Genomic DNA, 27,419 nt, shown 5'->3' on the forward strand with positions numbered 1-27,419 from the left:
TCTGGAAGAGGTCTCTTGTCCTTCCTATTCTATTGTCTTCTTCCACTTCCATGCATTGTTTGTTTAAAAATAATTCCTTATCTCTTCTGGCTAACCTCTGGAATTTTGCATTTAATTGGGCATATCTCCTCCTATCACTGTTGCCTTTTGCTTTCCTTCTTTCTTGGGCTACTTCTAGTGTCTCAGCAGACAGCCATTTTGCCTTCTTGGTTTTCTCTTTCTTTGGGATGTATTTTGTTGCCGCCTCCTGAACAATGTTGCGAACTTCTGTCCAGAGTTCTTCCGGGACCCTATCTACTAAGTCCAGTCCCTTAAATCGATTCTTCACCTCCACTGCATATTCCTTAGGAATATTAGTGAGCTCATATCTAGCTGATCTGTGGGTCTTCCCTAATCTCTTTAGTCTTATCCTAAATTGTGCAATAAGAAGTTCATGATCTGAACTACAGTCAGCTCCAGGTTGTCATGTTCACCGTTCTGGTGTTTGTCTACATCGTAACGGTTCGCTTGCCAAGGTGCTGATACGTGTCTGGGTTGGGAGGGTGCTGCTGAGAGCCTTGTACAGGAGACGTGCTGACCTGTGCCTGGTGGAATGTGTTTAGGCTATCTCTGAAATGTCAAGGTCTTTTTGCCCGTTGATCAGCAGAGCTCGTTAGGAGCACCTGGGAATGTGGGGCGAACTGTATGTGAGGGAGGGGGTAGGGTGTTGTTTGCAAAGACGCTATTTAGTTTGAGTTTAGGCGCGCTTTTCTCATTCTCAGCTTTTTACCTGTTTGCACTCTTTTCTAAATAAATCCAGAACCTGAATTGACATTTTGAGTCTGAGAGTTTTACTTAGGATAAGGCAATCATCACATAAAGCTGAGAATCATTTTTCAAACCAACCTCGCTACTCTTTACCAGAAAATTTTCTTGTGAAAGAGGAATTAGTAATGGCTGAAGGGGGAAAGGATCCCACGGAGCTCGAGGAGCAGGCGGAACAACTCCCAGAGTCGACGTTCCCGGGCAGGGACCCAAGCCCTGTCCCAGCCCAAGCCACACCTCAGTCCGGGGACTCCTACTCTACCGCGGGGTCGAAGAAACCCCCGCCAGACGACATGGAGACACAGAAACAATTTTTATGGGATGCCCTGGTGGACCCCCGACCAGGCACGTCCCGCTCCACATGGAAGCTCCACTGGCCCGACACTCCTAGGGAGGGGCGACCAGATGTATCAGGGAGCGCACCGCCGGGAGGTCCAGTGCTGGAAGACTCCGCTACACCTGACAGGATTAGGGTCCTGGAGTCCAAGATCGAATCCATGGAACACGTCTTGCGTTCTATGTCGGCTGCCTTTGGGGACCTAGTACGGATCGTCCGAGGTCCCGGGGCAATGAGAGCACCTAGCCTCCCGCCTCCCCCATCACTGGCTGCTGGAGGAGGAACCCCACCACGGGCTTTTCCATCGGGTCCGCGTGGATCCACTCTCATAGGGGTGGCCCCGAGGCAACAGTCAGGTGGGGTCCCGCAGGTTAGGGGAACCCCCCGGGAGTTCCCGGTGAAGTTTGATGGTGACCCCACTAATCTGTCCTTCTTTCTCACCAATGCCGCCAGCTTCATGAGACAGCATGGCCACCTCTTTCCTTCGGAGGAAGAGAAGATAGCTGCAGTGGCCACGAAGTTGAAAGGCAGAGCTGCTGACTGGTATGTACAACTGTCGGAGATTGGGGCCCCTGCTCTGGCCACATTCGATGCCTTTTTGGCTGCGCTGAAGCGCTACTTTGAAGATCCCTTGGCTAAAGAGAGGGCTAAGGACGCTCTTAAAGAACTGGTTCAGGGACAGAAGCCTGTGGCTGATTATGCACTTGAATTCAAGGTTTTGGCAGGAAAACTTCCTGAATGGTCCAAGGCCACCTTAATTGATCGCTTTAAGGATGGACTCAATCGTGAAGTCTTGCGCTGGGCACTTGGCTGGGATGATCCCAACTCATTACATGATTGGATTTGCCTCGCTGGTAAAGCAGAACATGCCCAGCGCACTTTTATGATGGCCACCAAAGAAGACAAGCCTGTCACCACTACCCGAGCTCTGGCTCTTCCGTCGACCTCTAGATGGGATGCGGAGAAGCAACGCCGCTTTGTTCGTGGTCAATGCATCACCTGTGGAAAACCAGGTCACCGCGCTGTTGACTGCCCTAAAGCTAAGGTACTGGATTGTTCCGCAAAAGTGCCTCAAAAACCAACCAAGAAACCGACCAACCCTCCTCATCGGTTGACAGGGGCACTGGCTACTGCGGACGACGATGACATCTACACCCCGGGAGATGAATTAGAGGCTTTGGAACACCTGTCTTAACCGGCGCCTCGGGGCAGGTGGTTTGATCCAGGCGCAATCCCAACATGGTGAGTGCTGATTGCCCTATCCTCGCTGTCAAAATTGAATTGGGATTTCAGTCCAAATCCCTCGAGGTCTGGGCTTTATTGGACTCAGGCTGTTCTCGATGTTTAATCCATCCTGACTTAGTCAAGGAATTGGATTTGCCCTGCTTCCCTCTCCCAAAGCCGCTGGTTTTTCAACAGCTGGATGGCTCTACAGCGGGGGGGGGGGGGCTACCCAGTTTACTGGCTACCCAGTTTACTGGCAAAGTCGCTTTGCGTATGGGGTCCCATTTCGAACTCATTCAGTTCATCGTGACCCCCGTAGGGAATCCTTTAGTTGTTTTAGGGATTCCCTGGTTCACCTCGCATAACCCCTACATCAATTGGCGGTCCCGCTCCGTTACCTTTGAGGATGGCTTCTATCAAGCTCCCCTTCTGGGGTGTGCCATGCCTCCAACGGCTGGGCAGGCAGAGGTTCTTCATTCTCTGCCTTCCCCATCCCCCTTGGAAGGTCTTCCGGCCACGTACTCGGACTTTGCTGATGTTTTTGGGGAGGAGGAGGCCGACCAGTTACCCCCCCATCGCAAGACTGACTGTTCCATTGAACTTCTTCCAGACATCCCCTTGCCGAAGCCAAAGATTTACCCTATGACTAAGAAAGAACTTGCCGCTTTGCGGGAGTTCATTGACAAGAACCTAGCTCGAGGCTTCATTGAACCGGCAAACTCGCCGGTTGGGGCTCCTGTTTTGTTTTGGGAGAAAAAGGATGGCAGCCTCAGACTTTGCACGGACTACCACGGATTAAATTCCGCCTCCCTTTCCAACAAGTACCCTCTGCCTCTCATCAAAGACATGCTTGCACATCTGTCCACTGGCAGAGTTTTCTAAAAGTTGGATCTCCGCGAAGCCTACTACCACATTCGCATTCGGGAGGGGGATGAATGGAAAACAGCCTTTAATTGCCCTTTGGGCTCTTTTCAGTATAAGGTTCTCCTTTTTGGTCTGGCGGGGGCGCCGGGTGTATTTATGCAGCTGATCAATGCAGTTTTGCATGACCACTTGTTTAAGGGCATTTTGTTCTATTTGGATGATGTGCTCATTTATACTAAAACCTTAAAGGAACACAAACACCTGCTTAAACAGGTTCTGAGCAAGCTTAGGGCGGCCAAGCTTTATGCTAAGCTGTCTAAATGTGAGTTCCATAAGTCTTGCTTGGATTACCTTGGTTACAGGATTTCCAATAAGGGCATTGAGATGGATCCTGTTAAGATTCAAGCTGCGCTTTCTTGGGAACGACCCAGGACCCGGCGGCAACTTCAAAGTTTCCTTGGGTTTGCCAATTTTTACAGATCCTTTGTCAGGGGTTTCGCTGAAATTGCCCTGCCCCTAACTGATTTGTTACGGACTAAGGGAGTGGGGGAAACCCGAAAAGTTAGGAACCCGGGGGCCATGCTCAATTGGACTCCCACCTGTCAGACTGCGTTTGATCGGCTGAAGGCTCTTTTTACTGAAGAGCCCATCCTCTCCCACCCAAACCCTGACCTTCCTTTTGTGGTTCAAGTTGATGCTTCTGATTTTTCAATTGGAGCTATTTTGTTACAAAAGGATTCTGCTGGGCTTTTGAAGCCCTGTGCGTATCTGTCTCGAAAATTTTCCGAGACAGAGAGACACTGGCATGTTTGGGAGAAGGAGGCTTTTGCTGTTAAAGCTGCATTGGAGGCTTGGAGACATCTCTTGGAAGGTGCTTCCTCCCCTTTTGAAGTTTGGACTGATCACCGCAACCTCGAGGCGCTCCATACGCCCAGGCGCCTCAGCCCAAAGCAGATTCGATGGGCTCAATTTTTCAGCCGTTTTAATTTCCAGCTTAAATTTATACCTGGCAAGAAGAATTTTCTGGCTGATGCCCTTTCCAGGTTGCCACAGGATGAGGGCCCAGTTTCCGATGTAATTGGCACTGTCCTATTGGGGCCACAACTGGGTTTGGTGGCTGTCACCCGTAGCAGCGCTCGGGGCCAGCCCCCGCCTCCTTCCTCACCAGTTCGCAAGCCGCCTCTATTGTCCACTGCATCGCGCTCTACTTTTGTTTCTGCGCTACGTTCTGTTCCCTGGCTGCTTGCTAATCCTGACAAGGTGTCCATGGAGCACGACCTCGCTTGGGCTAAGGGACGGTTGTATGTTCCTGACTCTCAACGTCCTGCTATACTGGCTCGTTCTCATGACAGTAAGCAGGCTGGTCACTTTGGGTTTTTGAAGTCCCTACATTTGATACGAAGGCAATTCTGGTGGCCCACCCTACGTAAGGATGTCAAAGCCTATGTGGCTTCTTGTCCTGTCTGTGCGATGTCTAAACGTTCTGTTGGTAAGCCACAAGGACTCCTGCAGCCGGTGGCTGACCCTGCACACCCCTGGGATGTGATTTCCATGGATTTCATTGTAGACTTACCACCCAGTCAGAAGAAAACTGTCATTTGGGTGGTCAAGGACTATTTTTCTAAGCAGGCTCATTTTGTCCCCTGCGCTTCTATTCCCTCAGCGCAACAGCTAGCTAAACTATTTTTGGTACACGTGTACCGTCCTCACGGCTGCCCCTCTCATTTGGTGACCGATAGGGGCACACCATTTACCTCAAAGTTTTGGCGGGCTTTTTAAAAATTGATTGGCACTGAGCAGGCTTTGTCCACCGCTTGGCACCCCCAGACTGACGGATCCACTGAGGTCCTTAATGCCACTTTGGAGCAATTCCTTTGCTCTTATATTAACTATCATCAGAATGATTGGGTTGACTTGCTCCCTTTCGCTGAAGTGGCTTACAATAATGCTGTTCACCAGAGCATGGGACAAACCCCATTTCGTATTGTTTCTGGTAGGGATTTTGTTCCCATTCCAGAGTTTCCCCAGCCTCCTGCTCCGGCTGTTGCCGCTTGCGATTGGGGCTCCAGGCTGGCTGATTCCTGGCCCGTTATTCGCACCGCTCTTTGTGAGGCTCAAGAGGCTTATAAATGGCATGCTGTTCGGCACCGCCGCCGCCAGCTGGCTTTTCGAGTAGGGGATTTGGTCTCTCTCTCTACAAAGTTTATAAAGTCCCCTCAGCCCTCTTGGAAGCTCACTCCTAAGTTCATTGGACCATTTCCAATTACTGCCGTGCTCAATCCTGTCACTGTTCGTTTGGATTTGCCCCATAATTTGAAGCGTTTGCATCCTGTTTTTCACTGCAGCTTACTCAAGCCTGCTCAGGATTCGGCTCGCTGGCATCCCCGCTCGCCTCCCCCTCCACCGGTCATGATTGATGGCCAGCAACATTTTGAAGTTAAAGAAGTGCTCGACTCTCGCCGACTGCGTGGGTCTCTGCAGTACCTCGTCCGCTGGAAACACTTTCCCCATCCTGAATGGGTTGCTGCCCGCGATGTTCTTGCCCGATTTAACACGCGCTTTTCATACTGCCTACCCTTCCAAGCCCTCTGCTAGTTGATTTTTTTTTTTAAAGGGGGGTGGTATGTCATGTTCACCGTTCCGGTGTTTGCCTACATCACGGTTCGCTTGCCAAGGTGCTGATACGTGTCCGGGTTGGGAGGGTGCTGCTGAGAGCCTTGTACAGGAGACGTGCTGATCTGTGCCTGGTGGAATGTGTTTAGGCTCTCTCTGAAATGTCAAGGTCTTTTTGCCCGTTGATCAGCAGAGCTCGTTAGGAGCACCTGGGAATGTGGGGCGAACTGTATGTGAGGGAGGGGGTGGGGCGTTGTTTGCAAAGATGCTATTTAGAGTTTAGGCGCGCTTTTCTCATTCTCAGCTTTTTACCTGTTTGCACTCTTTTCTAAATAAATCCAGAACCTGAATTGACATTTTGAGTCTGAGAGTTTTATTTAGGATAAGGCAATCATCACACAGGTCTTGTTTTTACCAACTGTATAGATGTCCGCCACCTTTGGCTGCAAAGGTTGTAGTCAATCTGATTTCGGTGGTGTCCATCTGGTGAAGTCCATGTATAAAGCCGTCTCTTAGGTTGCTGGAAGAGAGTGTTTGTTATGCAGAGTGAGTTGTCTTGGCAAAATTCTATCAGCCTATGTCCTGCTTCGTTTTGTTCTCCCAGGCTATAATCCATGCCTGTGGATTTGGGAAACAATCCCGAAGATTGGAGGGCACCAAGTAATCCATTTGAGCAATATATTGTCATGGATGTTGGGTAAGACATAAGTTACTTGTGATTTGTATGAAATGCTTTCCACTTTTCCTCTTTATTTCAGTAAGCAATTGTGCTTTGAATTATAATGGAGTTTTTTCTTCTTTCTCTTCCATTTTTCTTGGGAAGGCAGTTTGATAAACATTTACCCATTAAACAAGAATTATTTTTCTATCTTTCACCAGAGGTATACCTGAATGTTTCTCGGCAGTATCCTGGTGGCAACAAATTATACCTCTCTCCACCCAGAGACTTCCAGAACCTACAGAGGAAAAAAAAGTTTCTCTAAAGCCCTGAGGGACTTTTGTGCAAGAAGAGGCTTTCCATTTATACTGGCACTAAAACTGCTCCAGTATGCAAATTTGGTTAGGGATGGGAAGGCATGTGTTAGCGCAGATATATACAACCCAGCTTCTTATGGATGAATGGTAGCCCCTAGAGACACCAAAATGTAGTTTTAGTGGGACAGAATGGGGTCATCTTTTTAATTATATTTAATTTTAATTAAAACACACGGTATTTAGTTTTTGTCCTGGCTTCAGCCAGTCTTTGGAGTGCTGGTTCTTACATACCCAAAGTTGTGCACCACTAGTCTTAGAGAGTTAACCTAGTTGACCCCAGGTAAGCAACAGTCCCTATGCTTCCACTCAGTTCATATTTTGGGAAGGAGCTCCTTGTTTATTTCTATAAGAGTTAGAATTATTTGTAAGAAAATATATAAAAACATGTTGAGTATTTAGAGAGGTATGCATAACTTTGAGTACACTTTTTGTTTAATGACTTTACAACCAGTTGTGAATCAATTTATTACCTTTAAATTTTTACTCATATTAAGCATTGTATTATTCAAAACTTGCTGAGGTTACAAAAGAAAATTCCGTGGAATTGCCATTTAATAAAAACCACTTTTTCCTCTTTTTTTAGTATTTACCATTTATTGGACAAACACTACGTTTTACTTACATTCCATGGGGAGAAAAAATTCCAGCGTAAACAATGAACTGAAGCAGTACTTAACTTGCAATGCTATCGTGCTTTACCTGGACCATATGCAAAAACTTTATTGCCCACATTGCTGTGGGCAATAAACACAACATCAAAAGCAACACAGTTTATATATAAACATAGGTAATTTTTTTCAGCCCTACATGGAGATGTAATTAAACAGTATAAAGCACTCAGGAAAATCAATCTGCAGCTTTATATGCACTACATTGAGATCATATCCTGTACTGTACTGAGTTTGTGTGCCTTTATATACAGACACACACACACAATTTTTTTTAAAACAAAGATTAGCGACCATTTAAACTTCTGTTGCATTCAGGTTTCCCTCCCGCTTCCCTACCCAACAAAAATATTCTAGAAATCAAAGTGATCAAATAAAGTTTAAAATCCCTAAAATGTATAATTATTTCTTCAACTGTTTGCGATTTTGGCGAAGCTCGCCTTACTGACTTTTTGATAATCAAATGGTAGGCACACCTTTTCCAGTGAAATTATTTTTACAATTTCATTAAAAGCAAAAAACTGAACACATACATGGATATGATCTTCCCAAGTTAGTTCATAGGTAAGTGTGTCAGACAACCAAGTTTCTAAACTGTGCTATAGTTCTAGGTACAATTAAGAAACTTTTAAATGAAAAATTTATAGTGTCATTCAAAACAATGCAATGAAACTAAAAATTTTATCACTGTTTGAAAAGCAACGGTTATGATTTAGACACTACAGTGGGTTGTAACAACTGTAGCACTCTAAAACAGTTAGGTTACATTATTAGGAAGCATTTGATTTTCTCTGGTGCTTTCAGGTTTGGGTCCAGTCAAGCCTGTTTAGGCAGTGGTGTCCAGTGTTTGTCCCAAAGTGTTTGAGCTAGCCGGTTTGAGGAGAGGGTCACTTTCCATTTCTTGCTTCACGCATCTGGGGGGGAAAGAAAACACACCTCTTTCAGAAGAGGGCCAGGCTTTGGATTATGGAAGGTTCAGCTCTTATAAGCTCATGTTAAGAACAACCTTTTCTTTCAAACAGCAAATTACTCCTATACATTTGCCCATTTGCTTTAAGTGCACTGCCAACAATGCAATTAAGTGACATCTGGTAAGCAAAACCTACTCCAATAAAGCAATATCATCCATTTCCTCAGAAGGAGGTAGCTAAATGGTATGAGCAATACCTTCAGGGAAAAATGAATGGCAGAACATTTTGCTGTAATCTAAAATAAGACAATCACAGTAGTAATACTGTTTTAATGGTTGGCTGTACGCCACCCAGAGTCACATTTAGTAAGATGAGCGGCCATACAAATTTGTTAAATAAATAAATTAGTCGTGTTGATGTACAATTTGGGTCACAGATTTTCTCATGTACATTTATCACTTACACCCAACCTCCATATTTGTGACTTTCCATGTAAATACACTTACTAAGGCAAATAATATTTATATGAAGCTTTCTTAAAATAGTAAAAAAACCAGCCAGATTTTGCAGAATTATGAAAAATATTTTCACTCACACAGACATTGGTCCATTTCCTGTTCTTGGCATCTCTGTACTTTGTTGGTCCAACTCAGACAGCAACTTTAAGATGTTTAATGCAGCCTGGAAGAGGGAAAGTGGCCCATTAAAATTAATTATCTAAGATGGGCAACCATTACTGTATTTGACTAGAACTGTATTAGTCAATGATATTAGTCAATGATACCCTGAGTAGATAACTGAGTGTAGTTATGGTTCAAGTAATTTTCTCCAGGCAGGACAAGATCTCCGCTCCAACGTTACAGTTGAAGTTAGTTCCATATGACAACAGCTACTGAGCAATCTACTCATGGATTTCTCCATGGTAACCTACAGTTTTGCTCATTGATAATGTCCAGTAATTCACACAAACATTCACACAAGAATGTTGTGTATATAGTAGTCTAAGTTGTATAGCTTTAAATCACTGATAGTAAACCTAATCTCAGAGGTAGTCCTTGGGTTATGATGGCAATTGGAACCAGGATTGCTGTTGCTAAGCAATGCAGTTGTAAAGTATGATGTCATACTGCATCACTTAGCAATGGCAATCCCAGCAGTCCCCATTGCTGTTGTAACCCCAGGACCATGCTGGTTGTTAAGTGGGAAGAAGTGGGAGTCCAAGATAAGGAGCGTCGGAGATGGGGGCTGCCATGGGCAGGTGCTGGGAAGCGTGGGTGGGCCAGCAAGGGCAGCAGGTGGGCTCTGGGAAGTGCAGGTGGGCGGGGGGATGCTATGGAGTATGAGATCCCTGGGCTCCTTGGGAGAAAAAGTGGCGGGAGAGACTTACAGGAATGACTTGTGACCTTCTCTACCAGCTTCCCCAATGACTTCACTCGTGGGAAGCTGGCAGGGAAGGTCGCAAATGGTGATCACGTGACTGCGGCTCGCTGCAATGTTGTATAGTTGAACAATAAATTTTAAAGTTCCACTTAATATGCTCTGCAGTATTTAACATTTATATGAAAATGCATTCATAATTCATATGACCTCTCTTTCATAATTCAATTTTAAAAACTAACTAGATGACATGTACTTCCCTTTGGATTAAAAAAGTAAATACATGGAGATCTTTAAACATAAACTTCCTGTTCTCCCATTCCTAATGTCATTCCTAATGCCAGCCTATGAAGACTTTAATTAATTTACATGCATTTGCTTCAATAATACTTATGGTACCCTTACCATATCATGGCAAGATTCAACATCTTTTCCAATTCCATGACTGATCAGCGGTGGCTGAGAGGAACAATTTATAAGAGACACAAATTCATTCTTGTTGTTTTTGGGGAAATCTTTGTATTCAACCTAAAAAAGAAAAATATTACACTTTCAATCAAGTGTCCCCAATCTATTTTCCATAGTGAGTGTCCCAACTCTTTGACCAGCAGAAATTCCAGAACTTCAGGCACTCTTAAGCATTGTCATTCTGAAAAATAACTGCAGGGTTTTCTTCTAAGTAAAAACTCATCTCCAAATACAGTGCAAAGAAAAAAAGGGGGGGGGAGAAAGAAACCTCCACCCCAGTTATTTTATTTATTTAATTTTTATCCTGCCTTTATTATTATTTTTTATAAATAACTCAAGGCGGCAAACATACCTAATACTCCTTCCTCCCCCTGGAAGTTTAGGGTTGAGTTAGCCATGCCAACAAGACAATGCAGGAGGAGAGCCGGGTTAGTCTACAGTAGCCAAAAAAACCAGGACTCTGGTAGGAACCAGTAGCAATGTCCAAGTCCAACACAGTTGACCCCTATTTCCAAACATGTATGTGCTGTTGAAGCACAGAAAATATATGCAAGATAGAGCCACCAAGCTATTGTCTAAGGATTTTAGGTTTTTTATAAATAACAAACCACAAAATCTATATTGAGAAATCATATATGGCCTTTATCCATGCTCCTTGGGGAAGAAACACTACTACTACTGCTGCTAATTTTATTAAACTTCTATGCCACCCAACTCCCAATGACTCTGGGCAGCTTACAACAATCAATTAAAGAAATTATAATAAAATCAATAAAAGATGGCAAGACCAGATGGAATAAAATGAGGGGTCTCACTCTCCCTCACCAAAGGCCTGGGAAAAGAAATTAGAAGCTTGTAATCTATCCCACACATATGGAAGCCACCAGGTTTAAAAGTCTGGTCTATTTTTTCCCCTCTCTATTCTGTCTGCAAGCAATAGCCTTATATTATTCTTCGAGACTGTTCTCAAGAGTTGGTTTATATGTACAGTATTTCGCAATTCATCTTCATGCTCTTTCATCTAATAATAAGTCTTTCTTACAAATGTACACCTATCTCAGAAATTCTGTTTTATGTATTTCCACCATCATAAGCATAGCACAGGTACACTAGAGGGGAGGATTTTTCTACTGCAGCGACAAATTAAGGAATGTCCTCATAGTCCTCATCTTATTGTTTTTCAGAGAACAGTACATAAAATTTGACTGAACTTTAGGTCTGAATTCAAAGATGAAATTTTGACAGCATATCACGAACATTTGCACAAACATGCAGGAAGCTTCCACATTCACAAAATAGCTGCCACAGTGACCACAACATCCATTTGTTAGAAGGCACCATCAACTATAACCCCATCTCCAGTGTGCTCTACTAGCTTACTTTTGTCTTTTTCTGGGAAGATGGGCACATCTCCACCCACCCTACATGGGACTCAAACACACTCCAGTAAATAAAGATGCTGCTGCAGGCTGCTCCATTACAATTACTCATGCAAGAACTCAGTCAAGATTGGGCTACCTCAATAAGTTTTGTCCTTTTAAGAAGAATTTTTCAAACAGCCATTTTCTTTTTTAAAAAAAGGCAATGAGACCATGTGGAAGTTGTATTGAGTGTTACAGCACCCATGGTGCTAGATTGCCAACCCCTTTTGTTAGCTGGGAACCTCAATATAACTGATAGTGATATTATCAAGCACCCAGTCAACATCCACAGGCTGTTATGATGTTGGGTAAAAACATGAGTTTTACAATTCAATCTTTCTACTAAATGGTTGTACCATATTCTTCTATGCTGGGGACATCCTAAGAGTGAAATCTTCTCCTGCAAGGCTCTCAAGACTAGCAAGAACTGATTGGGTAATTAGACACAAGTCAAGCGCTTTTCAGCTAACAAGTCTCCTTGGAAAAGGCTTATGAGAGACCTTGCTACAACTAATACTAAAACAAATGGAGGCTGTCCAACTGCAGTGCTGATAAATGAGTTGGTAAAGAGAAAGACTGTATTATACAACAAAATAAAGTAGCACAGGAATAGCCTCCACAGTCATCTATGCTATAAGATGAGACTAGCCAGAAAAGCTTCACACTCAAAAGGGAGGCTGATGTAAACCCTCTCCCAAAACAGCTTGATGGAGTGAGTTGTTCATCTACCAAGCCAACCCCTACAGAGAGGCATTGAAATAATCCGCTTTTAATTTACCTGGATTCCCTGAACACCAGAAAGGTAATCCAACTGTTCAGAGGGTCTCGTGAGAGGCCCATGGGGTACATGGCCCAAGGAACTGTTTTTTATAATGGTCTCAGCAGTAGGAGAAGTGCCACCATATAACAGCTCTCTTGCAATCATGGCTGTCACTGTAGCCTTGGCAGGATTGGGGGCTGCCCTGCTGAACTCTTTGGTGTGATGTCCTTGATTGACTCCTACAGCCTGTGCAACCTCAGGGACCATGGGAAGAATGCCAGCAGGAAGCTGCTGATGGCTGAGATAAGGCATCCTGAACTCATCCTCTTTATTACCTAATAAAGAGACAATATACAAGAGTAGAGATTTAACAGGCAAACATCACTTACATGCAAATTGGCAGATCACCAAATATAAAGTCTGAAAAGATGTTGCAACTCAGATCTGTTCTCTCTCTCTCTCTCTCTCTCTCTTTTTTCCAAAATAAGAGTGACTGTTTCAGGGCTAATATGATTTTGAAAGTGATTTTCAACGCTGCTGTTCTCAAGACTAGAAGAATCTTACAAGATTAAGAAAAATGCATTTTCAGCATACAATGCAAATGATCTGCCAATCCCCCATATAAATCAGTTTTTTTATTTTATCAGAATGGACAGAATTCAATTTTTAAATTTATAATGGATTTTCTATTATTTCAATAAGAATGTATTTCTCCTTTAAAAAAACCCACCCTGGTTTAAAATGAAGCCTGAATGTAATGTATCATGCATTTTATGCTTTATGACCCACTTGGGAGGAACAATTTTATAGCTTGAGCGTGTGTATTATAGTTTGAGACTTTGAATCACTAACTGGAAACCATCAAAGGGTCTGTTTGGGAGACTGTATATTTCTGATAACTACCTGATCTCTGCATTTATCTCATGGAGAACATTTCTCTTCCCACTGCTACCAATAATCTGTGCTTCTGTTTGAGATTATCTTTTTATTAGTTGTGGCAGAGCAAATTGTATGACAAAATTTATTTTGAATAAAAATATAAACACATATAGAAAAATTCTAATGTACCTTCATCTAATTGTAAGTATCTACTTAATAGCCAGTGTATTATGTGTTATTTTTCAAAACAGTAACATTTATATTTATCCTCTTTAGTTGCATAAGGACTTTATTCAAATTTTAAATGTTTTCAAATTTATAGTAATTACAGAATGTATTTGTATTTTGCTTTACATTGTTTCATATCAGCAACTTAAAATAGTCTTTATTTCTTGGCAATTTAAATAATTTAAGTCAAATTAAGTCAATCCACCTAATATAGTTATTATAGAATAAATAAATAAAATTAAGGTCACTTACTAGTAGATGTTTCTTCAGAACCGGGTTCAAAAAAAGTTACTTTTCTTCCATCGCCTGGTTTCTTTACTGGCGTCTAGCAGAAAAGATATTCAGATTTATGGTGTTAACAAAAATGCAGAAGATGGGACTCTAAGTCAAAATAAAGAGCTTCCTATCTTATTTTAATATGCCTTTACAACCCAGATCCACAATCAGCCTGCTCATTTCATACTTGCTTTCCCTCTACGGTGCAAGCCATAATTTCAGTCTTCTTCTGCACAATAATTTTCTGGATGTATATCATCTGTTTCTCTTTTTTATTGCTCTGGTTTTTTATGCAAAGCACCCAGAGTCAGTTGGAGTTGAGTGTTCATTAAATGTAAGTATTACATCATAAATAATAATATAAGTATTGTGTTACCTTTTCTTCTGTCTTTAGTGCTGGCTTTGGGGGTTGTGGTTGAGGGACTTTAAATCCTAAGAGCTCCAGCATGTTTTCTGCTGCATTGCGTTTGGCTACTTTCTTGTTAGTTCCCATTCCTTCAGCTGTGTGCATGCCAACTTTCACCTAGATGTACAGAAAAAAAAGGATGTTTTTTTGCACCTTTGAGTCAGTCTTGACTCCTGGCATCTACATGGACAAGTCCATGCAGTCTTTACAAGTGGTTTGACACGCCTTCTTCCTAGGTCGGAGAGAGACTGTCCCAAAGTCACCCAGAATTAGAACTCAAGTTCCCCTACTCCTAGTCCAGCTTCTTAATCACTATGCCAACTGGGTCTTATAAGTATCTTTTTATAAAAAGCAGAAACACTGGTGATCATTAGCAAACTATTCATGCAAATATAGCCTGATAGAAGAACCATGTCAAATGGAAAGATAAATTAGCCCACTCACTGCCTTAATCTCATTTATTATATATGCTGCAGCACAAATAACACAGACAAATCTATGTCATGATCTCCCTTAGAAATTTCTTTTAATGCTGCAAGTAAGCTTAGATTCTTGACATCTCTGGCATATAGTACAGTATCAAGAAAACAACTCTAAGGTCATTACCCTGTTTCAGCAATGGATTCTGTGTCCCCTATTGACCAGAATATTAGGGCTGAAAGAAAAAAACTAGCTGTTTACTATTGTATTGTTCAATGGAGATGCTACATTTTCAAGACCAAGCAGAGATTTCAAAGGATTTCATAGCAACTGACTGTGAAAAGATGAGGCTTTCCAGACTTCTGCTCCCATCCAGAAGCCTTGAAGAATATGAAAATCCATGAAGATGTCATGTTCCCGTTCCGATGTTTATGGTTCCTCGTAACGTTTCACATGTCATATCTGCAGTTGCGTGCCTGCCTGGCCACGCTGGTAAATTTCCTTTGTGCTGACTTGTGATCTTCTGGAATGTATGTTTGGGTTATCTCTGCTGTTCAAGGTTACTTTCTCAGGCCGATTCTAACGGTTGCTAGCATCTGGGGTGGGTGGTTGCTATGCTAGCCTGAGGGGAGGGTTCGCAATGGGAGCAAGGCTTTTTAAGTTTGTATTTGGCGCGCTTTTGCTCATTCTCAGCTTTCTTCGTACTTTGCATACTATTCATTCAATAAATTAGTTTTCTCTAGTAACTACTGATGAGACTCCTTTTATTGGAATAGGCAATCATTACATAAAGCTGAGAATCTTTAATATCAGTCTGCTAGCATCCATCCAGTTTCCTGTGAGGAGTTTAATTAGCGATGACTGAAACTGCCCCAACCTCAACCACCGGCTCGGGGGAAAGTCAGCTCTCCAGAGGTGGGGAACAAGAGCCCATGGGACCGCGGAGAGAGGGGACTCTCACGCCAGGGTCGGATGACCTCTCCGAGGCAACGGATTCCAGTTGCGATACGGAGAAGGCAGTGAAGTCAGTGGTAGTCAAGAAGACGGAGGGACCCTTGTATGGGTCGCCACCAGCCCCAGCCAAGCCGGTGTATCCCTCGCTGTTTCCGACCGTGCAGATCACCAAAAGGACGAGAGCAGTGACACCAACAGAGATGGAGACGGAGAAATCCCAGCAGCTGGAGGCGAGGATGAAATCCATAGAGGATTTGTTGGCAAAGTTAATGTCCTGATTACCAGGAAACACACTGAGGCGAGGACTTGGTCTCTAATATTTATTAGTAGTACTTAACAAGAATCCTAACAAACTGAGAAAGCGTGGGAAAACCCAGCCATATAAACCCCAAAGGTTAAGGCGGTCCTGATCTGTGTCTCTTTGAATGGCTGAACAGTTCCTCAGTGCTACGCATGCGCTTGACAGTCTGGGTGAGAGCCCCCTGCTCGCCATCCTTACTCATGACAGTTAACCTTTACCAGGGACACTCAGAAAAAGGAAAAGACGGGAGGTAAAGAAGGTAGTGACTCTCCTGACACCTCCGCATCCCCAACCCCCCCTCCCCCAGTAGACAAACAGGGAAAGCCACGGAAATATTGGGGGGGAGGGCCCCCGCCGAGCAAGCCTCCAAAGAAAGCCTCCTTACCTTCCCCAAGTAGGGAGCAGAAGGAGAGAGGACGGAGCCGGGAGGGGGGGAGACGTGTGAAAGTTCGACTGGCAGAGGCTCGAGAAATAGCGCCAGAGGTGCAGGAGGAAGAGCCACCACAGCCACGAAAGGCTAAGCAAAAAAAGAGACACGATAGCCCAACCCGGGTCCGATATCGAGACTTTAATGTGAAGTTTAATGGGGATCCTACAAAGCTGTCATTTTTTTTGACTAATGCACACAGCTATATGGAAGAGTTTGGGAGCGTGTTTCGTTCTGAGCGGGCTAAGATTAATGCTGTCGCGACCCAACTAGAGGAGAGGGCAGCAGACTGGTTCGTGCGACTGGTTGACATGGACGCTTTGGAGTTGGATTGCTTTGATGATTTCATGTGGGCAATGAAAATGCATTTTGGTGATCCTCTAGCTGAGGAAAAAGCAAAGGTAGCCCTAAGGGAGTTGGTTCAAGGCTCCAGATCAGTGTCGGATTATGCGCTGGAGTTTCAAGCACTCTCCGGCAAAGTAGAGGATTGGTCTGCCACCACCCTTGTAGAGATGTTCAAAGATGGACTAAGACCAGATATACTACGATGGGCAGTTGTACGGGGCGACCCAGCAACGCTGTATGAGTGGATACAATTGGCTGCGAAGGTTGAGCAAGCCCAAGCTAAGTATACTCAAACTAAAAGAGGTCCCAAACAACAAGCGATGGGGAAACCTACAAGGCCAGCAGCTACTGCTAGCAAACCAGTGAGATGGTCATGGCAAGAAGAAAAAGAAAGCCGTTTTGCCAAAGGATTGTGCCTGCGGTGTGGAAAGGAGGGGCACCTGGCAGCTGCATGTCCCCGCAGGAAACCAGAGGAACGGAGAGACAGATCAGCGGGGAAATCACCAGTGGCACCGAGGAAGCTGAAAGCGACAGTAGCAGAGCTGGTGGAGGATGTGGACTTGTTTTATGGTGGACAAGACGAAAAAGAAGCCTCCCAACCGGCGGAAAACTCCAGCCATCTGCTCTAAAAAGCGCCAAGGAGCAGGTGGAAGAAGAGGGGCGCGATCATGTCTCGGTGAGTGGAAATTTCCCAACGTTGACCGTGAGACTTAAGCTCGGTTCCCATACAAAAACTGTGGAACTATGGGCTATGATTGATTCGGGATGCTCACGTTCCTTAATGCATCCTGATGTAGTAGCTGCTTTGGAGTTACCCACCTTCCCATTGAAACGTCCCATGATTTTCACCCAATTGGATGGATCTATATCGGGGGGAAAACCGGTCATCCAGTCTACAGCGTTAGTGGCTTTGCAACTGGGTAGCCACTGGGAAAAGTTGCCCTTTGTGGTGGCACCGGTGGGTGGTCCCTTGGTCATTCTGGGGATGCCTTGGTTTGTTCAACAGAACCCTAGTATAAACTGGGTACACCGAACTGTTACTTTTGCAGATGGGTTCTATAAAGCCCCTCCTGGGGATGATGAGGAGGAGGATAGCAATGTGGGGAGGGCAGCAGTGTCAACGCTGCATACCCTCGCTGTACCGTTGGAAGGGTACATACAGAAGCACAGAGGAAGGAAGCAAATATGGGTTAAAGAAGTTGGGCTAAATCAGCCTGGTGAGTTCAAGAACATGAGGAGTTATAATCCCAGCACAAGAGCACTGGGTTTGGGAAGGCTGGGCTAGAACTACAGGAGCCAGCATGGGAGAGGAAATGGAGTGGAAAGTATTTGCTGCCTGTGGAACACATGACATAGTAAGCTCAGGCTAAAGGAAAAAGACAGTATTGTGTATGTACTGCTATTCCTCTAGACAAATAATGTGATTATAAAATAAATATATGTGAAAGAAAAGCAGCTTATTCCAAAATTGACCAATTTTACATAGAACTGTGTGTGCACTGAATATAAAGTTTCAATCAGGGAATAATCCTACCACCCATAACTATTTGCTGGTGTACAGTACCAGAAGCAAGCTTCAGCTGTATCAGTTAGAGAGATTACTTCATATCTCAGAAGCTACTGCAGAGATTACTGAAGATTGCCAAAATAATCACCTTTAAAAAATCCTTTAATGTTACCCACAGTAAAATTTAATTTTCAGTGCAACCATTTATTAAACTTGAATCCCTTCTATTTTTTCAAAATAGAAGGTATGGAGTTAGCACTTGTAATTAAAAGGAAACAAGCAGGAAACCCTACCAGGATCAGAAACTAACTTTATTTGTGCAGATATTAGCATGGGATATCTAGATCCTTGCCTATTAATATATAGCTGTCAATCCTGCATATTCTGCTGCCCTCTAAACACTTTCTGAAGTGTCAGCTGATTCAGAATACTGACCAACAGAACTTTTATCTGCTTCTTCTGTTAACTTCAGTGGTTACAAGTTGAGGCCTGCTGTATTTTGATCCAAAATGGGTAGAAGTTCTTCAGAACCTGCATGAACATCTCTACCTGTCAGCAGCTCCTTAAAAGGAGCCATGCCCTTTCCGGGGCTTGTGTGGCAGCCACATGGACTCAGGAAAATACTAGTCTGAGTTAAGCAGATATTGCACAGAACACAGAAAATGGAAAACGTTGAAGCTCTGCGTTTGACTTATTTAAGATTCTGCCACCTAAATATGCATCTAAACTTTGTGTTATAATCTTATAAATAGCTTTGGGGAGTCAGATATGGTGAAATTGAATCTTTTTGGTAGTAGCACTTGTACTTTGGAATTCCCTATGAAGATAAATTAATCAAATTCTTTTCACTGGAGAAGTGTTTTATAGACAATTTAATTTTTGTTCTATCAGGCTGGGCTTTGGGTTCTTTAAAAGAAGATGAAATACAGCTAAGCCACCCAGAGTCACTTAGATGAGATGGGTGGCCATACAAATTGAATCATCATCATCTTTAATGAAAGTTGATGTTTTCCAATATTTCTTTATGATTTCATTGTAAACTACTTTGAGGGCCCTTGTACCAAATGCATTAGGCTTACTTTTCTCTTTTTCTTATACATGATATTACTCAATTTATTCCAATTATGATCAACAACTGGTCACTACATGGATGCAGTCGTGCAATTTTCTTGGCATTATGGAAATGTTTTGCTATTGTCTTCTTCCAGGATTTTTTTTAAACTTCTTAATGTTACCTACCTGGTATCCCATCCAAGCACTAACTAAGCCTGACTTTCCCTAATTCTGAGGCCAGACAAGGACAGCTGGCTGTTACCACAGAGAAATGAACTAAAATAGTAATATTTAACAGCAATTATGAATTCAATAAATGAATTTGTTAGAATTAATCTATGCACAGAAAAACGAAGAGTGCCAAACTCTGCTCAAACCTGCATAACGAACTCCCGGCGTCTTGGCAGCCCACGCTCTGTGATGAGCATGTACTCTGGCTCTTTCTCTTTCTTTGCCTGTTGTATCTGAGCCAGTCTGCTAATAGGGTTCATACCTTGGCCATATTCAGGACTCGTCTGCAACTTGGACAGAAAAAGCTGACATCAGCTAACAGCTGTCAAGAACAATTGTAACACAGTGCAGTCACATTACACAGTCTTAAGAATCAAGGATGCACTTTTTTATTTTTGATTTTACAGAGACCAGAAAATTCGAAAGCAGCAAACAAATGTACTTAGCCCATCATGTTACTACATAAGGCTGAACATGCATGCAAAACAAGTACTGGGAATGCCGACTTATGCAAGCCTTCACTGAAACAGAGTTAAAGGAGAACTTGGCTTATAGAGGGCAGCAAGCACACACAGCAATGCAAGTGCTACAGGAGGGGCAGTAATCTGGCACAGTGACAACAGCAAGTGAAAGTTACAATATTCAATAGTGCAAGCGGAGGTCCCTTTGCTTCCCCTCTGAAATTTCCTTGGATAGTTGTATATTTCTCTCACCTTGACTATTGATTTCGTTTTCTTTTTGATTCGTGGCTTCATTTTCTCAACTGTAGGAAGGGGAGGAAGTTTCTTCAACTCCTCTAGGACTGCAATGGCTGCGTTCTTTTTTGAAATCTTCTTGCTCTTGCCTTCACCCTCACCCATGAACTCGCCCACAGATACCTTTGTTACAAAGCTCTTCATATGCGGGGGACCGCTCTCCCGGGTCACCTGTTTCAGAGGTAAAAACTGAGTGAAAGCGTGATAAACACTTATTAAAAATGGTAAGGTACAATGGTTGTAACAAATTTCATTCACATGAGCTAAACTGAAATTTGTGGGGGAGGAAGTATTAAGGGGAAGTTAATCAGCATTCCTGATAAACAGGACACGATTGTATTTTAAAAACCTCCCAGTATATTATAGCATCCCTCCAGATTAAAAAATATAAACACAGATACATATCTACAAATTTAATTATTACATCGTTTTTGTCATTTTATTATCATAATAAAATTAGTCCCTTATGATGTAAACTTTGCCCAAATGGTAAATATTTAAGCCAGCACAATTTTTAAGATTAAAAAAAAAACCCTACATTTGGGCATGCATTCATGCTTGCATTAAACAAATATCCATATATTAAGTCACAGTGAAGAAACAAATGCTGCTGTTGCTAAGAGATATATTTAAATACACTCTTTTATACTTTTATATTTTATACAAACATTATCAGAAAGACAGCACATACTTAAACATGAATATGTGACTTTTTATATACTCTCATGCCAAGATAATCCAACAATTGTGATCTTTAAATTCTAATGCTCAAGAAGTATCCAACCCAATGGCAGCATTTGGACATCACACTAAAACATAGTTTACTGATGTGAATGAATCAAAGTGAGTCAGAGCTTCCCATCTTTTTTCTCTACTATCTGTATTGCCAAGGAGGAGAAAACCAAACTGTGGCTTCTTTAATGCCTGTTGTGGTTGATCCACAGTGCAGTAAACTACTTTGGGGCATTATGCATCAACACAGCCAATAGAGTCAGCAATCATTCATGGACTTCCTTTTGTCGAAAGAGATTTCTTACTTTCCCCTTTCACACTGCGACACCCCCTCCCATTCATACTGCAGCCCCTCCTCAGCTGTTCCTAAGGACTTGGAAGACCTTCTGGAATAATGTGGGACACACTCTATGGATTGCAGCAAAAATCAGGAATTCCACATGCAAGTGAAAATTATCTTCTGCTCATCCACAAGCATCTTTAAATTCAAACTAATGTATTTCTATGCCCTATAATTTAATGAACTTTATTAATACATAATGAAGTATTAGAACAGGATACTTGTGGCATCTTTCATTCTATTCTATTCTTTTTGGAATAGTTTAGCTGCTGCCAGCATGTAAGTTCCTTTAATTTCATACCTGAAATCTATTAAAAGGGATAACAATTTAACTATTGGACCCAGGAAACATACCCTAATACAGTTTTAAAGGTCAGTCATATCTGACCCAAATGTATCCCTGTCAAATATTTTACTGCCTTCAATATGCTAAAATAAAACCGCTTTTAGAGCAATTAACTAAACCTACCTCAAAATTCACAGGCAAGTTCCTTTTAAGTGCAATCTCAAACACTTGGCTTATTTCAGATTTATTGAGATTTTCATCATCTGGTTCTCTCCCATTTATCTAAGAGAAGAACAATTACATTGAAGAGGCACAGCTGTCATACTAGCTCACTAACAACAAGACTACTACAAACAGTAGAGGGTTAGTATAGGAATGTTAAGCATAATGTCTTTAAAGGCAGATTAAATTGAAGGCTCAGGGATGTCTCACTATGACTACCTAACATGCAAGTGAAGTGCCCAAAAGTTATTGTCTGAAAAATCTATGAATATTCTGAAAGATGCAGGGATACATACAAGGAAAGGGCATTTGATGTATACATGCAACGGCCTGCAGGAAGCATGTAAAAAAAATGGCAAGAAACTTTAGAGTTTCAGCATGTATTGTTTGTATTTGTATTGTTACACAATACAATTCAGCATGTACTATGTAAACAAAGACCAATACAATTTATTTATACATTTTAGCCTTTCCGAGCTACTTTCTGAGGAATGATGTGGTTTTTGCTGTGTGCCCAAGGGGAGCTCTGAACTTGGGTTGTTCTAATGTCAGCTGTTTGCCCCCAGCCTACCCTCATATTATAAACCAACTGCAGTATAGGCATTCAAAGCATGTAGCTTAGGAAGGAACACACTATTATAACAGGAATGGCATAAACCCTTTTCCTTTAGTGTAATTGGGAAACTTTTCCCAGCTGTTTATTCTATACTTAAAAGATTAAAAGTAACCCTATTTGGGGCAAAATCAAGGTGATTTCTGAAACCTGGAAAAATGCAAGTGTACTTTTCAACCTTAGTTGATTCTGTATCAGGAAAAAAAAGGTATGCACAATGTTCAAGCACCATGCATATCCTATTTACTGCATACTTAATTTTTGGAATTACTACCTACACTATACCCGCACACGCTCTTATTTTTAAACCTATCTTTGCAGCCGTAAGGAAGTAGGTTCTTAGAATACTGAACTTTGAGCCGAATATAAAGTTTCCAAGAGTGGACATACTTGGCAACAAGATTACAATTAAGCATGTTGAAATCCTGACAATTAAAGGCAGATAATAATTCTGCACACATCTCAAGAATTTGAGCTGATAACTGCCTTCCAATTTTTGAAGTGTTAGACAAGGTGGAACAAATTTATGTTTTTCCTCCAGAGGAAAGGACTTGAACCAAGAGGTTCAAATTTCAAAACAGGAATGTTTGTGTAAACCTCAGGAAGCATTTTCTAATAGTACAAGCTATTGGGCAGTGAACAAATTAACTTAGAAATCTGTAAACTTTCCTTCATTAGTAGCTTTTCAGCAAAGGATGTAACAGATTTCTTTCATCAGCATGAGGCTACACTAACTTATTTTGGAGAACACTTCCATTTTTGTGATTTATTCCTTTTCCAAGTTTCAGAGAGGTTCAAAAGATTTTTTTTAAGCAAGTAGAAAGCTTATTGTATGTGTCATGCCAACTATAAATGTCGAGGCTTTGCTACAGTCCAAGCGTGCTACATTAAACAGTACAGTCATTGCTACAGTCCAGTGTGCTACACAGAATTTGAAAATGTAATCAGAAAGGTAATTCTAAAAACCGGGTGGTTCAAAAGAATACCCAGTTTTCCAATAGGGACTACTGTGATCCATTTGGTTGACCAGCTCAGGGATGAACTGTGGAGTCCTTGGTGCTCTCTGAGCTTGGCTGTTTGCTTGCAGACGTTTCATTGTAACGTCATAAGTGCGAGTGAGTGTGGGGTTTCCTGCTTGTTTATATATAGTAGCTTGCCCTGTCAGTTTTGGTGGGGGTGTGGTTTCCTCTTTCTTCTAGCTCTTGTACTAGAATGGTTTTACCCTCTGAAAACATTAGAAATATAAAGGCAAGGAAGACAAAGCCTCCTAAATTTCATTTTAAAAGCCAGGAATTTTCTTGGACAGAACTTCCTTTATTCTCAATTCTTGAACAAGTTTTCCATTGCAAGTTAATCACCTGGTATTTAAGCAAATCTATGTATATTTGTATAAACTTCAGTATTACCAGTAAATAAGACGCTTTGGAGAATGATTATTTGTTCAAGCAATTATGAATGGAGGAGATCATGAGAGAAAGCCAGGTCATGAGAAAAAGATAACAGATGTTTTGCATCAGCTATTTTTATGGTGCCCGCTTAAAATCAGATCAAACAAGCTTCTGTCCATATATAAAAGAGCAATAACTTTAGGCCGAATTAAAACCGTACATACACAAAAGCCTGAACACTTTGTTCAGACTACTCATAGCAAGCAGCTATACGCTACACATGCTCTTCCACTTATAGCAGCAAAACAATATTGCTATGCCATGCAACGGTACACATCACAAGCACAACCTCCTCTCTTCCAAATTAGTATCATGCAAAATAGCTTCACACAGGATGAAGGGGCATCAGGAAAGCTGAAGCAAACAGCAATTCTTTAGAATTATACCGCTACAAGGCAATAATGGAAGTCGTAGACAAAGGGAAAAGTAGAAAGTGTCTGTATACTCGTAGCTTTGCATACAGAGGATGCTTTGAATATAGAAGTGACAAGTTCCCAGATTTTGATCTTCTGAGCTTAGAGGACTCAGATCGCAATGTTAGACAAGCGCCCTACCAAAGAACCTATAGAACTGCTGTCGGTTAAGAAGCACATTACTAGCTATAACTGTGGCACCTTAGCTTATCCAAAGTTTCTATAGATCGCAGACCATGAAATGCATAATACTTTTCACATGGGATAGTACTCTATGCATCTGATGAAGTGTACTGTGACCCACAAAAACTAATGCAATAATGAATGGGTTAAACTTCACAGTGCCCCAATACTTTTTTAATGTTCTGCAAAAAGACTAATACAGCTCTCTCTCTGAAAACTAGTACTAGTTAACAACAGGGAGCTTCTACAGCAACACCAAATTAAGCAATTATACATTTATTGCCTTTCACAAATGCATGTGGATGGTACCAGTAATTCAGTTCTGCTGCAAACAGATCACATTTTTTCCTGTAGCTTAAGGTATATGGCTCAAAGAGATAATGGAATTTGTGGTATGGCTTACATGTTGATAGTTACTGAAGGATTCATACCAGAGAATTAAAAAAGAGACAACCATATCAATAACTTTTGACCAGCATTGCATGAAATAGAATTATAGAATTCCCCTTGCTACTACAACATTACTTAAATATAACCTATGGGAGGAAGTATCCTATTTCTGCAACGCCTTCAAGACTTATTAATACACCATATTTGAATGGGTTTATTGCAGCACTTTGCCATCAATCTACCTTATATTATCCACTGACCTGGTTCATACCACATGCTAAGCTACAATGTTGTTTGGTTTTGGTAAAGTGCAACGTGTGCTAGCCACTGTGGTTTGTAAACAAAATATGATTGTATTGAGCAAACTCCAATTGCAGGTTTTTGAATAAATAATAAACAAATTTAACAGCACAATGTGTGAATCCAGTCACTAAGCTACAAGAGACAGAGTGAGAAAGTCTCAACACTGAACAATGTAAGTCTATTAATACTGAAAGACTCATGCTAAGCCAGCAGGGTTTCCTATTTGGCCAATTTATGAATATCAGTTCTCAACATTACTATCCCTGGCTAGCCACACACTAGCATGGATTACACATTCATACTGAATGTACTACTTTATCTTTTAAGCTGCCTTGGAAGACTATTGAGCCCTGAAATACAGCCTAAAAGTATTTTAAGCAAATAAAATTACAACTTTGTTTATTGTGCCTCTAATAAAACAATTTCTACTTGATAACATGTTGGTTATCCTGCAATCAGCTTATGTATCTCTTGGATGCTGTAATAGCAACTTACACATTAATTTCTAATCAGCTAGAAGTACATGAAGGATTCCCTACGGCTAAATTGGGAAAGCCACCACAGGGACAGGATAAATGTCACAAAAATATAGTGTACACCAGTCTTCATATATTAATGTCACAGCGTTTGCACAAACTTAAACAGAACTTTCAATGAACTACTACTTTCAATGAACTTCAAAGCATAAACACAAGCTTTGAATGGATTTGGATAATGCTCCAGACATACTACCTCTGGTTTCTCAGGCAGGGGCTCGTTTTGCAGGATTTTCAGTGCTTTAGCAGCTGCGTCATGCTTAGCAGCCTGTCGTGTTCTACCTTTCCCATGAAACTGCTGTCCCCCTATGGAAAGCTCTACTTGATAGAGCCACGGTCCCACAGGAAATGGATAGAAGTACCTAAAAACAAAAACATTTTAGATTTTGAGTGCACATGAAGTTATTCTGCCAGTAAAAAAAAGTTTAAGAGCTTACAGTGAAAGCCAATACTGAACCAAACGAACAATGGTTAGCCCTTAAATGTTTGAGTGACAGACTCTGCAGCATACAGTGTTTATCAGACTACCCAAACTAGTTCTCTTCAAATATGTAGAGGAATGGCAGCTCACAGAACTCCCAGCCAACGTGGACAAGGGAACTCTAAGAGTTGCCCCGCTGGAGGATTCCTAGTTGGAGAAGGATGTGCAACACTGTATAAGTACAGAATTGTCTCCATATAAAGCCAGAAACACAAATAAACAAAAACATTATGGACCCAGCCCAATACATATTTCCTCACGTCTTTAATAAATTCTCCCTGTCTGATTTTGATGTAGAACCTGTGATTCCCCAAAAGCTTGGGTAAGATCCATATAGTCCTTTCAACACTTGCAGCTGAGTCAGCATGTAATATTGAATTTAGTGTGTAGGTTTGTTTCCTATGGTGGAGAGAGGGCATGCTGCAAGGACCTGTTGTCCCCAAATGCTTTTTCAAGTCATCCTCATGATGAAGGGAAAATCTACTTCTGAAATTATAATCTGAAAAACCCTGTCCTGCCTGGCCTCAAAACTCATAGTGATAGAAAGAAGCAATTATGAAACACATGGATAATAATCATATTAAGACCATCCCTCCTAACATTCAGGACTGTAATTAAGTCAGAAAAGCTGAAGAAAGGCCAAACTAGCAGTAAGACTGATGTATTCATGAATACATTTGCACACAACTTGTTTCATCCACAAATGTGTGCGGCTAACGGCTTGCCCATGACTTAGTTAGCCAAATTTAGTGTAACATGCTCCATGAGCTGCCTTGGTTGTCAGTTTGCTTCTGATAACCACCTATAAAGCCCTATATGGAATGGGGCCGGGTTATTTGAGGGACTGCCTCTCCCCTGTTACATCTACCCATCCCATCAGGTCCAGCAGAAAAGGCATGTTATGGGTCCCATCTATTAAGGAGCGTCATCTGATGGGACCCATGAGGAGAGCCTTTTCTGCTGCAGCACCTGACCTTTGGAACATCATCCCCCCAGTGGTTAGATTGGCCTCGACCCTGCTGGCCTTCCGAAAGGCTTTAAAGACATGGCTCTGTCAACATTCCTGGGGATCCAGTTATGGTTCAGAGCCTGCTAGATGGTTGCATTGATTCATGTATGACTTGCACTTGCCTGCTTATTATGTTTTCTGGTTTTAACTTGGTCATTGTTTTTAATGATATTTGTATTTTGTTTACTGGGTTTTTTTC

At 42.0% G+C, this 27,419-nt stretch overlaps 1 protein-coding gene across 7 annotated transcripts in view; it reads right to left on the minus strand.

Moving 5' to 3' along the window:
- Positions 1–7,451: 7,451 nt before the first annotated feature.
- STAU1 (staufen double-stranded RNA binding protein 1) overlaps positions 7,452–27,419 on the minus strand; it is a 43,761-nt gene continuing 23,793 nt past the window's right edge. For 2 of the 7 annotated variants that reach the window (XM_063297080.1, XM_063297079.1), the window contains 10 exons: positions 25,927–26,092; positions 21,806–21,904; positions 20,223–20,453; positions 19,656–19,799; positions 14,242–14,388; positions 13,842–13,914; positions 12,501–12,817; positions 10,239–10,361; positions 9,052–9,137; positions 7,452–8,459 (listed from right to left, as the gene is read on the minus strand). In XM_063297080.1, the coding sequence (XP_063153150.1) occupies positions 8,372–8,459; positions 9,052–9,137; positions 10,239–10,361; positions 12,501–12,817; positions 13,842–13,914; positions 14,242–14,388; positions 19,656–19,799; positions 20,223–20,453; positions 21,806–21,904; positions 25,927–26,092 (1,474 nt within the window). In that variant the 3' untranslated portion in view covers positions 7,452–8,371. The remainder of the gene's footprint in view (positions 8,460–9,051; positions 9,138–10,238; positions 10,362–12,500; positions 12,818–13,841; positions 13,915–14,241; positions 14,389–19,655; positions 19,800–20,222; positions 20,454–21,805; positions 21,905–25,926; positions 26,093–27,419) is intronic. The other 5 variants (XM_063297083.1, XM_063297082.1, XM_063297081.1 and 2 more) reach the window with 5 other exon arrangements.

This window comes from Candoia aspera, chromosome 3 (genome assembly GCF_035149785.1).
Source record: "Candoia aspera isolate rCanAsp1 chromosome 3, rCanAsp1.hap2, whole genome shotgun sequence".
Lineage (NCBI taxonomy): Eukaryota > Metazoa > Chordata > Lepidosauria > Squamata > Boidae > Candoia > Candoia aspera.